The 15,151-nt window shown below is 47.0% G+C and overlaps 1 protein-coding gene across 5 annotated transcripts in view; it reads left to right on the top strand.

The window, feature by feature from the left end:
* LOC119449313 (protein O-mannosyl-transferase Tmtc3) overlaps window positions 1-15,151 on the top strand; it is a 731,059-nt gene that overhangs the window by 437,850 nt on the left and 278,058 nt on the right. For all 5 annotated transcript variants that reach the window (XM_049666410.1, XM_049666409.1, XM_049666407.1 and 2 more), the window contains 2 exons: window positions 7,178-7,314; window positions 13,439-13,520. In XM_049666410.1, the coding sequence (XP_049522367.1) occupies window positions 7,178-7,314; window positions 13,439-13,520 (219 nt within the window). The remainder of the gene's footprint in view (window positions 1-7,177; window positions 7,315-13,438; window positions 13,521-15,151) is intronic.

Genomic DNA, 15,151 nt, shown 5'->3' with positions numbered 1-15,151 from the left:
GGAACGTGCAATAACAGCAGGCAAAAAGAAATGTCGAGATAAAGCCCCGAAGACAACATGAGCGCACCCTGCGCAGCACAGTGCTTCCGCGCTTCAAGCACAGAGGACAGCGCAACAAAACGCGCCAGCGCCGCCTATTGTTATCAACGCATTATCGCAATTTAGCAATACCATCACTGTCCCGCTGTCTATCTGCATACTTGCCGTCAGCCGCTTGCCACGCCTTTCTGGGGCGCGTCAAGGGCGTGCCTCCTCTTTCGGGCATTATCTTTCTATCCTCCGTCGAATACGAACAGGACACATTCGGTGCATTCTTGCACCTACACTTTCCCTCAGTCGATTACATTAAAATGCAACAAATAAAATAACAAACATTTTATTTCTTAAAGTTTCGGTTTTTCGTTTCGAATGCTACAAATTTGTGATGACAAACAGACATCGAGTGAATTATTAAATTTTGCACTTTGGCCGCGAATGGCGACAGTGAAGCGAAAGCTTACAACCGGATACATTCTAGAGGGTCGCACGCACGAGGGAGTTCATACGGCGAGCAGTCGCCAGGGGCGCTGCAGTGCTATTCTCGATAAAATCGATGCGATAATGACGCATAAAGTAAGTCATGACAGTGATCTATGACATGACAATGATCTATTAGGGGAATGGGAACGCAGCGATGCGGCATGGCTGTTCACTGCAGGTGCTTTCACTGAGGCGGCTATTAAGGCCGTCGCTTTACCAACTTAAACGACAGGGGGCCAAAGGCTGTCGCTGCAAAATTGCTGTGCGGTATTCTAGGGTCCGTAGTGACGGAGCACAGTGAAAATGCACCAGTTTATCTGCGTGCGCGAAGTCTCCGCGATGCACTGCGAAGAAGAGCATGCTGCCCAGCGACACAATTCATCGCTTGTCACCGCTTGCCCAGTGAAGGTGCCTCCGTGCGCATGTTGTACGGAGAATTTGAGTGTGTTATTCACTCCAATGTGCTTGCCGATTGCCTCTGCTGCTGAGCTAACAGTGATCGCAGATGGATATCGTAACGACAGCGCAGCAATCGCATTTTGGCGGGTGAGCGCTCTTGTGTGCAGTTTGGAAATGAGACTTCGAACGCAGGAAGGTGGTGCAATTGTTTAGTGTGCCGTGCTTTTGATGAAGAAATGCCATCGCACTGGGTATGTTTGCGCTGACCGCTGACCGTGTTTGCGACACTGCGGCTCCGACACATCACTAATGATAGAGCAGCCATCTCAAATGACAGCTGCGATACGTTGCCGTTGGAAAACACAACGGACTGCTCTGGATCGTCGTCGACCGCGGCGCATCGACGCCTTGCAAGCAGCTACAGTGACCTGCCGATAATTATTTGCTGTGTGCTACGTCATTAATGAAAGGGTAGCAGTCGTCGTAATGAAGCTGAATAGGAGGTACAAAATGAAGGTAGTGCAAGCCTATGCCCCAACCTCTAGTCACGATGATGAAGAAATAGAACAGTTTTATGAAGATGTTGAACTAGCAATGAGAAAGGTGCAAACTCAGTATACTTTAGTCATGGGCGACTTCAATGCAAAAGTGGGGAAAAAGCAGGTTGGTGAGCAAGCCATTGGCAACTACGGCATCGATTCTAGGAATGCAAGAGGAGAGATGTTAGTAGAATTCGCGGAAAGGAATAGGCTCCGAATAATGAATACCTTCTTCAGGAAGCGCAGCAACAGGAAGTGGACCTGGAAAAGCCCTAATGGAGAAACAAGGAATGAAATAGATTTCATACTCTCTGCCGATCCAAGCATAGTGCAGGATGTAGAAGTGTTAGGTAAGGTTAAGTGCAGTGACCATAGGTTAGTGAGGTCTAGGATTTCTCTCAATTTGAAGAGAGAGAGAGTGAAATTAGTCAAGAGGAAACAGGCCAACCTAGAGGCAGTCAGGGTAAAAGCAGACCAATTCAGGCTGGTGCTCGCAAACAAATATGCAGCTTTAGAACAGGAAGATGAAGATAACATAGAGCTAATGAATGAAACCGTAACTAGGCTGATCTCAGAAGCAGCAATTGAAGTGGGAGGTAAGGCACCAAAGCAACCTGTAGGGAAGCTCTCCCAAGAAACAAAGGACCTAATAAAGAAACGGCAAAAAATGAAAGTGTCCAACTCAAGAGATCAGATAGAATTCGCTGAACTGTCAAAACTGATCAACAAGAAGAAAGTAAGGGATATTCGAAATTATAACGTGGGAAAAATTGAGGAAGCCGTAAAATATGGACGCAGCATGAAATCAGTAAGAAGAAAACTAGGCATAGGACAAGGCAAGATGTATGCACTGAAAGATAAGCATGGTAATATCATCAGCAATTTCGATGACATAGTAAAAGCAGCAGAAGAATTCTATACTGAGCTGTACAGTAGCCAAAACAGCCAAGCTTCTTCCATTCGAAATAGTGATGAACCGGATACAGAAGCTCCTTCTATAACTAGCGATGAAGTTAGAAGGGCCTTGAAAGATATGACCAGGGGAAAAGCGCCTGGAGAAGATGGAATAACAGTAGATTTAATCAAAGATGGAGGAGATATCATGCTTGAAAAGCTTGCGGCCCTTTATACGCAATGCCTCACAACTTCAAGTGTACCAGAGAGCTGGAAGAACGCCAACATTATACTTATCCATAAGAAGGGAGACGTTAAAGAATTGAAGAATTACAGACCCATTAGCTTGCTTTCAGTATTGTATAAAATATTCACCAAGATAATTTCCAATAGAATCAGGACAACACTTGACTTCAGTCAACCAAGAGAACAGGCTGGCTTCAGGAAGGGGTATTCTACGATGGACCATATCCATGCCATCAATCAGGTAATCGAGAAATCTGCGGAGTACAATCAACCTCTCTATATGGCTTTCATAGATTATGAAAAGGCATTCGATTCAGTAGAGATATCAGCAGTCATAGAGGCATTGCGTAATCAAGGAGTGGAGGAGGCATACGTGAATATCTTGGCAAATATCTACAAGGATTCCACAGCTACCTTGGTTCTCCACAAGAAAAGTAGAAAGATACCTATCAAGAAAGGGGTCAGGCAAGGAGACACAATCTCTCCAATGCTATTCACTGCATGCTTAGAAGAAGTATTCAAGCTCTTAGACTGGGAAGGATTAGGAGTGAGGATCGATGGCGAATATCTCAGCAACCTTCGGTTTGCAGATGACATTGTCCTATTGAGCAACAATGGAGAGGAATTACAACAAATGATTGAGGACCTTCATCGAGAAAGTGCAAGAATTGGGTTGAAGATGAATATGCAGAAGACAAAGATAATGTTCAATAGCCTGGCAAGGGAACAAGAATTCAGGATCGCCCGTCAGCCTCTAGAATCTGTAAAGGAATATGTTTATCTAGGTCAATTACTCACAGGGGACCCTGATCATGAGAAAGAAATTTACAGAAGAATAAAATTGGGTTGGAGTGCATACGGCAGGCATTGCCAAATCCTGACTGGGAGCTTACCACTGTCGTTGAAAAGAAAAGTGTACAATCATTGCATTCTACCGGTGCTAACATACGGGGCAGAAACTTGGAGGTTAACAAAGAAGCTCGAGAACAAGTTAAGGACCGCACAAAGAGCAATGGAACGAAAAATCTTAGGAGTAACGTTAAGAGACAGGAAGAGAGCGGTGTGGATCAGAGAACAAACGGGGGTAGACGATATTCTAGTTGACATTAAGCGGAAGAAATGGAGCTGGGCAGGCCATGTAATACGTAGGATGGATAACCGGTGGACCATTAGGGTTACAGAATGGATACCAAGAGAAGGGAAGCGCAGTCGAGGACGGCAGAAAGTCAGGTGGGATGATGAGGTTAGGAAATTCGCAGGCGCAAGTTGGAATACGCTAGCGCAAGACAGGGGTAATTGGAGATCGCAGGGAGAGGCCTTCGTCCTGCAGTGGACATAAATATAGGCTGATGATGATGATGATGATGATGATGACGTCGCCACAATGCAAGCAATGAACCGTGTTCTGGGGCCATCACCGCCCAAGAAGATATATGACTAAGCCAGCGAAAATCGACGCTTTTTTTTATAGTGGTGCTCAGTACATCAGCGATGACAGTGCGTTGTGCGTGTTCTATTTCGCCGGTCAAGATTATTAATACCTCTCAGTTCCGCACCACGTCGCTGTTGCCGAAAAATAAGTTGGGCGTGGCCCAACCGTGGTGGGCGCGCACAAGAGTTATATGCCTCGCGCGGGGCGTGACCTATTGTTTTGATTAACAGGCGAACTCGTGCCAAACTCGTACATCGCGAAACCCCCCTCGAGTTGAACTCGTGAACATCGCGGCGGCAGCAGCAGCCTGTGTCATCGCATCCAGCGGCAGTAAGCGTCAATATGACCGTCTGGACCCGTTCACCTACACGACCGACGTAGAGTTTCAGCGTCATTTTTGCCTTTCCAAAACGTCATTGCGCTGGCTGTGTGACGAGTTAGGTGAATGCCGTCGTCTGCAGAGATAGCGTGGCGGGCAAATTATGCTTTCCGTGCACAGAGTGGTGTGAGTTGGCTGCGGAGGAAAAGTTCGTGCGATCGCTTCGGCTCTCTCCTGTTTCAAGCGCTGCTCGTCCACCGCGCCCCAGCCCCAGGCCAGGTCCGGCGTCGCCGTCGGAGTACTGGGGCACCTGCGAGCACGTGCGGTTCAACGCGGGCCAACCAACCTGCGCAGGCGAAGTGGTCACATTATATTGGAAGGCTCAGAATAGACGCTGGGCTGCCTTCCGGTGCAACAGCTGCCGAAATCAGTTTTCACAGTTACACGGTACCGCTGCACGGCACGGGCAGAGAGGCGAAGGAAGTTACTTCGCGAACGTCCACTTCTTTAGGCGGCAAGTGATTTGACTCACGTACTGCGTGAGCCAAATGAATAGTGATGAACCGGATACAGAGACTCCTTCTATAACTAGCGATGAAGTTAGGAGGGCCTTGAAAGACATGACCAGGCAAAAAGCTGCTGGAGAAGATGGAATAACAGTAGATTTAATCAAATATGGAGGAGATATCATGCTTGAAAAGTCTGCGGCCCTTTATACGCAATGCCTCACAACTTCAAGTGTACCAGAGAGCTGGAAGAACGCCAACGTTATACTAATCCATAAGAAGGGAGACGTTAACGAACTGAAGAATTATAGACCCATTAGCTTGCTTTCAGTATTGTATAAAATATTCACCAAGATAATTTCCAATAGAATCAGGGCAACATTTGCCTTCAGCCAACCAAGAGAACAGGCTGGCTTCAGGAAGGGATATTCTACGATGGATCATATCCACGTCATCAATCAGGTAATCGAGAAATCTGCGGAGTACAAATAACCTCTCTATATGGCTTTCATTGATCATGAAAAGGCATTTGATTCAGTAGAGATACCATCAGTCATAGAGGCATTGCGTAATGAATGAGTACAGGAGGCATGCGTGAATATCTTAGCAAATATTTACAAGGATTCCACAGCTACCTTGGTTCTCCATAAGAAAAGTAGAAAGTTACCTATCAAGAAAGGGGTCAGGCAAGGAGACACAATCTCTCCAATGCTATTCACTGCATGCTTAGAAGAAGTATTCAAGCTCTTAGACTGGGAAGGCTTAGGAGTGAGGATCAACGGCGAATATCTCAGCAACCTTCGGTTTGCAGTAACATTGTCCTGTTCAGCAACAATGGAGATGAATTACAACAAATGATTCAGGACCTTAATCGAGAAAGTGTAAGAATTGGGTTGAAGATGAATATGCAGAAGGCAAAGATAATGTTCAATAGCCTGGCAAGGGAACAAGAATTCAGGATCGCCAGTCAGCCTCTAGAGTCTGTAAAGGAGTACGTTTATCTAGGTCAATTACTCACAGGGGACCCTGATCACGAGAAAGAAACTTACAGAATAATATTGGGTTGGAGTGCATACGGCAGGCATTGCTAAAATCCTGACTGGGAGCTTACCACTGTCGTTGAAAAGAAAAGTGTACAATCATTGCATTCTACCGGTGCTAACATATGGGGCAGAAACTTGGAGGTTAACAAAGAAGCTCGAGAACAAGTTAAGGACTGCACAAAGAGCGATACATCGAAAAATGTTAGGACTAACGTTAAGAGACAGGAAGAGAGCGGTGTGGATCCGAGAACAAACGGGGATAGCCGATATTCTAGTTGACATTAAGCGGAATAAATGGAGCTGGGCAGGCCACGTAATGCGTGGGATGTTTAACCGGTGGACCATTAGCGTTACAGAATGAATACCAAGAGAAGGGAAGCGCAGTCGATGACGGCAGAAAACCAGGTGGGATGATGAAGTTAGGAAATTCGCGGGCGCAAGTTGGAATACGCTAGCGCAAGACAGGGGTAATTGGAGATCGCAGGGAGAGGCCTTCGTCCTGCAGTGGACATAAATATAGGCTGATGATGATGATGATGACTGCGTGAGCAATAGCGAAGACGTGTGGCTGTTGAAGAAGATGACCAGCGACTTGTTTCCTTTATCGAAGCATGCCATCGCCGACTGGAAGAACTACGCCCGTGAGGTCGTGATGGACGAGCTGCTGGCGCGACCTCCACTCGTGGGCCCCGGGGGCAAATTGACGAGTGCCTTCTCCGCGGCAAGCGAAAGTATACACTCGAGGCCGCCTGATGAAGGGCGACGACGTTCCACCAGGTGGCCAAAACTACGGCGATGTTAAAAGGGAATGAATGGAATTACGCCGACATGGGAAAGCATGCGGGAATGTTTCCCACAGTTGAGCGGTCGAATTCCAATCCGATCATAAGAGCGGACTTGACCCGCTTTGGACGCAGCATCTACTCGAGGTGTGTTGAGCGTATCCGAGCGGGCGTCGCTGTGCGCACGCTATCGCAAGGTTGTACGAGATGCGAGGTACGGGAACGTCTCTCGGATAAATGGGAGTGTGCAAGGTCGCCCGTGTAGCGCGCGCGCGCAGCGGTCGAGTCGTCACAATCATCGCAATCTAAGTACGCGACCGCGTACTTAGAGGGTTGGCGGTGCTAAGTTCTTTTCTTCCTGCGCCTAATTATTTCTCCCCTAATAAGCCACTTTATTTCGACTGATGCACGGGTAACTGTAGCCTGAAGTCTTTTTTTTTTTTTTTGTGTGTGTGTGTTGGCGTCCCTCGTCCGAACCTTGGCCAAACACGGTTGCAGGAGCAGAGCCACAAGTCCTACCGGCCGCTGTGCGTGCTCACCTTCCGGCTCAACTACTGGCTGCATGAGCTGCGCCCCATGGGATACCACTTGGGAAACGTGCTTCTCCACTCGATCGTCTGCGTGCTCTTCCTCAGGTGAGCCAGCCCTCGTTGGCTTGCCCCACGGGGGGAAATGTCCCAAAAACAGCTGGTTTCATACAAGTCGGCTTGTTTATCGAATACTGCGCCATAGCCAACTTAAAAACAAGAATATTGCAGCACGTGTGAGAGCTATAAAAATTGCACAAGTGAGATGAAAGCTAAAATGAAAACAACTTGAAAGAAAACAATTTTTAAAATGAATAAAAAAATGCAGTTAGCAAAATATATATTTTTTGTTTCCATTTCACAGCGTAGTGGTTGTGTCCCTAATAATGGTGGTGATGATGACCGTAACGCCATTGGCACCTACTCACTCAGTGGGATCGGCCAAGAATTCGGCAGATTTTAGATATCTGTTAAGGGTATATATACATTTCGAAACGTTTAATTACGATACATAAGTGGAAGCACGTAGAATATAGAGACGACTTCCATAAAAATGTTGTCAATTGCAATGCAGACGTCTCTGTGGCTCAAACCGAGCTAAAGTGCTCCAATGGAGACAGTGGAGTTGATGGACGCCGAAGCTAGCAAAACGTGACTTCTTAAACATTTTATTTGTCTCGGTATTCGGAGGTAAAGCAAAGAAAAAAAAAAGGCTCAATAGATTAAGATTGAGGCAACAACAATAACGGGCTACAGCAGCACAGCGCGAAAGACAATTACGAGTGTTCCCAGCTATGATATCTGTAAGCACTAGGAGGATAAATCAAGAACCAGGTAATAGGAGGAACCGTAGAAGCAGCGAGCAGCATACGAGAGAAAAAAAGTGGGGGCATTGATGCTAAGCTCACAAGGCACACTACCTCAGTTAAAGAGCAGCACTAGAATGGTTTATAAAGTGCAGCTGCACTAAATAATCCGCAATATGAGGAATCGAACGAGCACTGATTGAAAAAGGGAACAAGTCAACGTAGAAACAATTTCACTTAGCTTAGAAAATTAAACATAGCACACGCCTCTCTGTAGGTAGAGCCGAGGTCCGAAAGCCAAAGAAAGCATCAAGCGGACAATTCAGCGTCATCCAAAATGAAGTGGAAACGTTTTCTGCTTAGAAAGACTGGTGACAGGACGAATAAAATTTCATGTTGAGTCAAATTCATGGCAGATATCGCACCGAGGAGACACCTCTAGGCTAGTTCTGCCCTAGGAAAGCTTTAACGGAGGTATGCATCGTAATATTGGGAGCGTAACTTTGAAGCTGCTTATTGCATTATATATATATATATATATATATATATATATATATATATATATATATATATTGTAAGCACATTTCACGTACTTCATCGTTCTCATTTGTATATAGCCATCATCATCCCTGTTTCTCTTCTTCTTCGTGTTTGAGCCTCGGCCGTGCCGGTGGAATAAACGGGTCTGCCAGTGCTGCCTGTCCTGGTCGTCTTCCGTCTTTCAATATATATATATATATATATATTAGAGAGAGAGAGAGAGAGAAGAAACAGAGAGAGACGATGCACCACCGGTTGTTGAGAATAACATGCGCGTGTCATCGATAATTAAATGCTACTACTGTCAAAAGATTTTTCTTTGCTGAGACGATAAGCCGAAGCAGGCAAAACATGCATCACGTGTTCATATGGGGACGCTTAGGCTTATATCGCATTTTATTTACTCGTAACCAGCGGTGGGAGAGGGGATAGTGTTCTATCAGTAGTAGTAGTTGTAGTGCGTTATGCGACTGTGTCACGTAGCCATGCTGGGCAATTCAACAAATTCCGGATATCGCGAATATCAAAAATAAAGCATGTTTAATTATAAAAGTAATCAAACGGAAGCATCTGAAGAGTACAAACTTAATGTGTGAAGTTAACGTTTAACTGAAATTGTTAGAAGGTTTACGAGGGTTTTGCGAAAGTCCTGCTTACAAATTAGGGGCCTAAGTCAGCCTTGTGTATAATACATCACTGTTTTTCTGTTTAAGGTGCATTATTAGGTACCCGCCGCGGTAGCTCAGTCAGCTAAGGCGTTGCGCTGCTGAGCACGAGATCGCGGGATCGAATCCCGGCCGCGGCGGCCACATTTCGATGGAGGCGAAATGCAAAAACGCCCGTGTGCTTGCGTTGTAGTGCACGTTAAAGAACCCCAGTTCGTCAAAATTAATCGGGAGCCCTCCACTACGGCGTGCCTCATAATCAGAACTGGTTTTGGCACGTAAAACACCAGAAAGAAGTGCATTATTAGGTGCAGTTTACACGATTGTAGTATCGTTTTTATTGCGCAGTTACACAGTTGTAAACTTGACACTTTCGTTTAATGAACTACCGTAGATTTCAATAATTAAATGAAATTGTAGCCTAAATGAGAGAATTCATTGTTTCCTCGAGTGGCTATATTTTAACTTTCTCTTTTAACGGCTAAAAACCTGATCAAGATTAATCCATGTGCTGCCGAGAAAAATTCACCTTGGTTGATTGCGGTTAAACCAAGTTTGTCGAGTGATAGCACGGTTTTGCTTGCTTTGGGAAACACAGGCGCTGTTTTGCGCCGTCAGCAACTATCGCGTCTACAATTGCACCAGAAGACAACAAACACACAGACGCTGCTCGGCGCGGCAGCAGCAGCGAGCGAATTGACCTTCAGGCTGCGTCTCTCTTCAACGTAAGCTAAGCGTCGAAAGCACAGCGCATACAAAGGTACCAGCACTCGGCGCACTTTGTACACACCACAGGCTAAGTCCCAGTTTGACCTTGGCTGAGCTTGAAGGGCAGATTTACGGAACCAGGCGTTTTCTGGGTTTGTACCTGGAGTAATAGTTATCGCTCTAAACAACAACAACAAAAAAAATGCTGCGCTTGTGTAGTTCAAACCCTGCTCAAATCCTGCGATTAATGTAGTTCCAATACCCGCCGGGGTGGCTCAGTCAACTAAGGCGTTGCGCTGCTGAGCACAAGATGGCGGGAACGAATCCCGGCCGCGGCGGCCGCATTTCGATGGAGGCGAAATGCAAAAACGCCCGTGTGCTTGCGTTTAGTGCACGTTAAAGAATCCCAGGTGGTCAAAATTAACCCGGAGCCCTCCACTACGGCGTGCCTCATAATCAGAACTGGTTTTGGCATGTAAAACCCCAGAAATAAGAATCATGTAGCTCCAATCCTGCTCAAATTCTGCGTTTGTCTAGTTCAAATCCAGCGCTAATGCAGCTCCACTATACCGTGAAACCTGGGGAAGTGCGAAGCAGTAATGCGCCGGTGTTTCCCTTATGTTCTTGTGAGCACAAGAATAACGATTAACGACAATAAAATCACGTGTGACGCATACCCGCATATCCAATGCGGGTATGCGTCACACGTGATTTTATTATCGTTAATCGTGACTTAACTGACGAGTATATGTGATGTCATTGATGTCATGACCTATCAGTGATGTTAGTCATATATTCGCACCCTTCTATGCCAATTTTGGTATATACCAAGTGAACGCGATGCGAATTTTCGGCAGATTTTTTTTTTTTTTTTTTTTTTTGTGCGTGACCACGACGACTGCACATCCATCACTCAATGCGTACGGAAGAGCGCGTACACATTCCTGAAGTCTGGATATACGCACTGCACGTGCGCCCTCTTCCGGTTAACATGACACGAGACGACCACAGTGGCCGACGCCTCGCGCGGTCGGAAGCCTTGGCTCGCCACTACGGTGACAAATACGGAGTCTTCTATGTGGACGCCTCCGGCCCGCGCCATGGGGGTTGGTACACGCTCGTCCACCACGTTACAACGCAGTAAACGGACTCACCTTTCGTGCACACAACATCACACACGCGGAGGAGATCGCCATCGCGCTAGCCGCCGGCACTCGCGGGTCATCATCACCGACTCGAGGGGCGCCTGCCGCAATATCGTACATTCCTCACCTTGCCGACAAAATTCTGCAAAACAGTGACTACCTGGGTGCCCCCACCGAACGATCATATGGGCTCACACGGGCCTCGAGGATAATGAAGCGGCCGACGCCGCTACCCGCGCACTCGCTCTCTGGACGTCATCCTCGTTCCCTACCTATTCGGACCTCGCACCCAGTCCCGCTTTCACCTTTAAGGAGGTCACACAATTCTATCAATCCGTCCACTCCGTCTATCCCAAGCCCTGTGAGGGCCTCACGAAGGCGGAGGAGCGAATCCTCCTTCGCCTTTATACCAAAACTCTCTTGTGCCCGGCAATCTTAAAACACTTCGACCCCGCTTGCACGGGGAAGTGCCCGGACTGTGAGGAAAATTGCTCTGACATTTTCCGCATGGTGTGGGCGTGCCCAAAAACCCCAAACCTATCCCCTCTACCCAACCCTTCCCGGGAGGACTGGCAGGCAGCCCTGCTCGGCTGCTCTGACCTGACGGCCCAACGGGCCGTGGTAGAGCGGGCCCGGGCCGCGGTCGACGCCAATGGGCTTCCGTAAGGGGGAGCCCTCCTAGTGTTTTGTAGCCCACCTAGTGGAGGTCCTTAGTCTCCATTGTTGTTGACGCTTTACGTTAAGGGTACAGAAAGACGACAGGAAAACAGTGAATTAGGGTCTGATTTGATTTATCCTACATGCGTATTGGGGACAAATGGTGCAACAGAAGGTCCCTGGACTGATGTACGCAGACGACATAGTGCTACTAGCGGACAATAAAAAAGATTTACAGATACTTGCGAATATCTGTTGGAATGCAGCGACAAATCTAGGCCTTAAGTTTAGCACAGAGAAATCGGGAGTTATGACCTTTAATGAAGAGACGAGTAACTTCGTGGTGTCAATTCAACAGCAAGTAATACCCATAGTGAAGCAATATAAGTACCTCGGCGTACACATAAACGAAGAAAAGAATTACTTAAGGAACCAGCAAGATAATCTGAAAATAAAGGGGAAGCGGAATGCAGCAATAATGAAACACAGAGCTCTGTGGGGCCACAATAAGTATGAGGTAGTGCGTGGAATCTGGAAAGGAGTAATGGTGTCAGCGCAATCGTTCGCAAATGCCATTCTATGCTTAAAATCGGATATCTTGTCGCGGTTGGAAATTAACCAAAGATCGGTAGGCCGGTTGGCTTTGGGACCCCACGGCAAAACCACTAATGAGGGAGTAAAGGGTGACATGGGTTGGGCCTCTTTTTAAGTCAGAGAAGAGAAGAGCAAAACTAGTTTTGAAGAAAGACTCAGGAACATGGATGAAAATAAATGGGCGGCTAAAGCGCACAAGTATCTGTACCTGAAAAGCGTGGACACAGAATGGAGGAAGAGGTCAAGAAAGTTGACAACCAAGTACAGGTTAATTGAAACTGTAAATAGACTACCAGGAGTCATCAGAAAGTGAGAGAAATAGAGACAGTGAATTGGATGCAAAGAATGGAAACAAAAAGGACCATGGAGATTTACAAGAATGATAAGAAAGGAATTAGAAGGGAAAATCTGTACGATAACACAAAGGGTAGTGCCTTGCTATTTTAGGCTCCAGCCGGTTGCCTAAGGACCAAAACATACCGGAGCAAATATTCGGAACTAGATGAGACATGTGCATGCTGCAGTAAAAATCCAGAAACCACTCAGCACATCCTGATGGAATGCAAAAGGATTCGGCCAGCGAGAACCGTAGGTAACGTACAACTTCCGGAAGCGCTTTGGTTTAAAGTGGAAGGAAACATCAACTGATCAATAGTAGAGATAAGCAAGAGACGATTAGAGTACTGGTGGAAAAAAAAAGCAGGGAAGAGATTGATATGACCTGATCTCTTAAAATCATAGGTAGCGGTACAAGGTAGATTTTGAAAAAAAAGAAAAAGAATAATGAGGGGTATACAAACATGCTAGTTAAAGAACATGTATAGTATACCTGATTAAATTAAGCAGGCCAGGTTACTGTTTGTCACCGCCCCGTTTCAAAGGGGATGCCTTTAAATCATCATCATCGTACGAGGCGGCCCCTTTAAGTTGCGCTCCCCGCCCTCCCTGTAAAAAAACTTCCGTAAATAAATGTTTTTCAGTCAGTCAGACGTGACATCACACTCGACGCCGACAGCCCAGGCCGCTAAAGTGCTTAAAGCGATTTATTCCTGCCCCGTCTGTAGGAGCGGCCGAGCTTGCTCTTCTCTCACACCTGCCGTTTGTCCTCACTGTGCAGGGTCTGCTCCATGGTGGTCCCTGTCAAGGCCAGTGTCGCCGCTGCTCTACTCTTCGCTGTTCACCCTGTGCACACCGAAGCGGTAAGTTTGCACACGCGCAAGGCATACGCTAGCTACACCGGCCGCAGTATACCTTCTACGAACACGGTTGCATCACGCTAGAGTTTCTCGTTGCCCGCTCCGACCCTCAGTGGTTGAAGCGGTATCAGTGGTGTATCGTGTGAAAATTTCTCCCTCTTTCCGTTACCATCCTTCCGTAGTTCTCTGAAGAATATCGGGGCCATTGAAGGAATCTCTTCAATCACATCTGTTTTGACTTGTTCGAACTTTACAAAAATCCTTCTCACACTTAGAAGAAGGGCGGGAAACACGTGGATATATTACAATGTGATACCGTACCAAATTAAGATACCTTTATGCGTTTTATGTGTGTAACGGCGGACCTGGCGCATTATCGGGACGTCAAAACGCAGAACATTTCCCGAAGTCGTGTAGCAATAAGGCTAAGTATAGTGGTGTTGCTGGTAAAAATTAAGTCGGAGGGTTGCGCGCGTTTAACAGGAATGGAGTTAGCCACTGTATTATGACGTCATGACGCGTCCGCCTCCTGTGTTCCGAAACTTAAACTGCGGCCTAAAAAAAAAGTTTTATAGTACATTATGTAAGGCGCGCTGACGTTTGCCGTTGTATCTTGCTAATATTTACAGCGTTCGAAGGTTTGTTTAATGCAAGGAATGAAAGGTCGTAAATATTGTCGAGGTACGCTTGTAACACAGACGACCGTAAAACTTTAGGTAGACAGCCTGTCATGAAACGCTTGCTACCGCATTTCTGGCGGCAGTCCAGATTGCCGCGACTTTCATGCGGCAATAAATGATTGATCAATAAAACAGTTCATTCGCTGCTTGCAGCACCCGATCTTTCTATATCATTGTCGTGTCGCAGTGCCGTGCTTTTATAGTTAGGCAGACGCAAGGTATATAGGGACGTGGCCATACAAGAAACATGTAATGCGCTTTCCCGTGTAACCCGCGAGCTGCCGGATTGACTATAGTAGAGATATGAGCCCTGTGTAGATAGCAGGGCTGACATCTTCCGTTTATATCGGACTCTCTCCCTCTCGCGCTTTCGAATACCGTATGGGGCGGTGGAAAAACATTTATTCAGAAAAGTACAGAGAGGTGCACTACAGACGCACTTGGGTGTTCTCCCTATTCTGGAAGTCCACTGGAGATGATCGCCGCTCGGGCGGGGGCCACCAAGGAGTGTTGCGCTTCCAGGGTACACCAGCCAAGCTGGAACTCCTCCCAAGCATCTCTTGTGGGTAGGGGAAGGGAGATGAAAAAGGGAGGGTGCGGCATACTGCCATCATGTGATAGGTCTCGGCCAGGACTCCAGAATGCGCACAGTAGCCGTGTATACCCGGCATGAAGTGCTGGGAGGCCACAGGACTCAAGACGGTGTTATTCTGCAAGCGTCTCAGAAGTCGCTCGTCCGCTTTAGAGAGGACCCGTGGAGGGTCTGGGTAAAGGCGGCGTGAGGTGCGATAATGATCTAGAATTGCACGGTGCTGCGTAAGATCTGAGGTGCATGGGGGAGACGCAGAGTCGGAGGGGGCAACAGCCCGGGAGGTATATAGAGACGCAGCGGCATGCGCCGCTTAGTTACCGGGGAGACCCGCGTGTCCAGGAGACCAGACGATGCGAATGGAG

Source organism: Dermacentor silvarum, chromosome 4 (assembly GCF_013339745.2).
Source record: "Dermacentor silvarum isolate Dsil-2018 chromosome 4, BIME_Dsil_1.4, whole genome shotgun sequence".
Lineage (NCBI taxonomy): Eukaryota > Metazoa > Arthropoda > Arachnida > Ixodida > Ixodidae > Dermacentor > Dermacentor silvarum.
The sequence above is the reverse complement of the archived record's forward strand: the minus strand, read 5'-3'. Positions and strand labels throughout refer to the sequence as shown.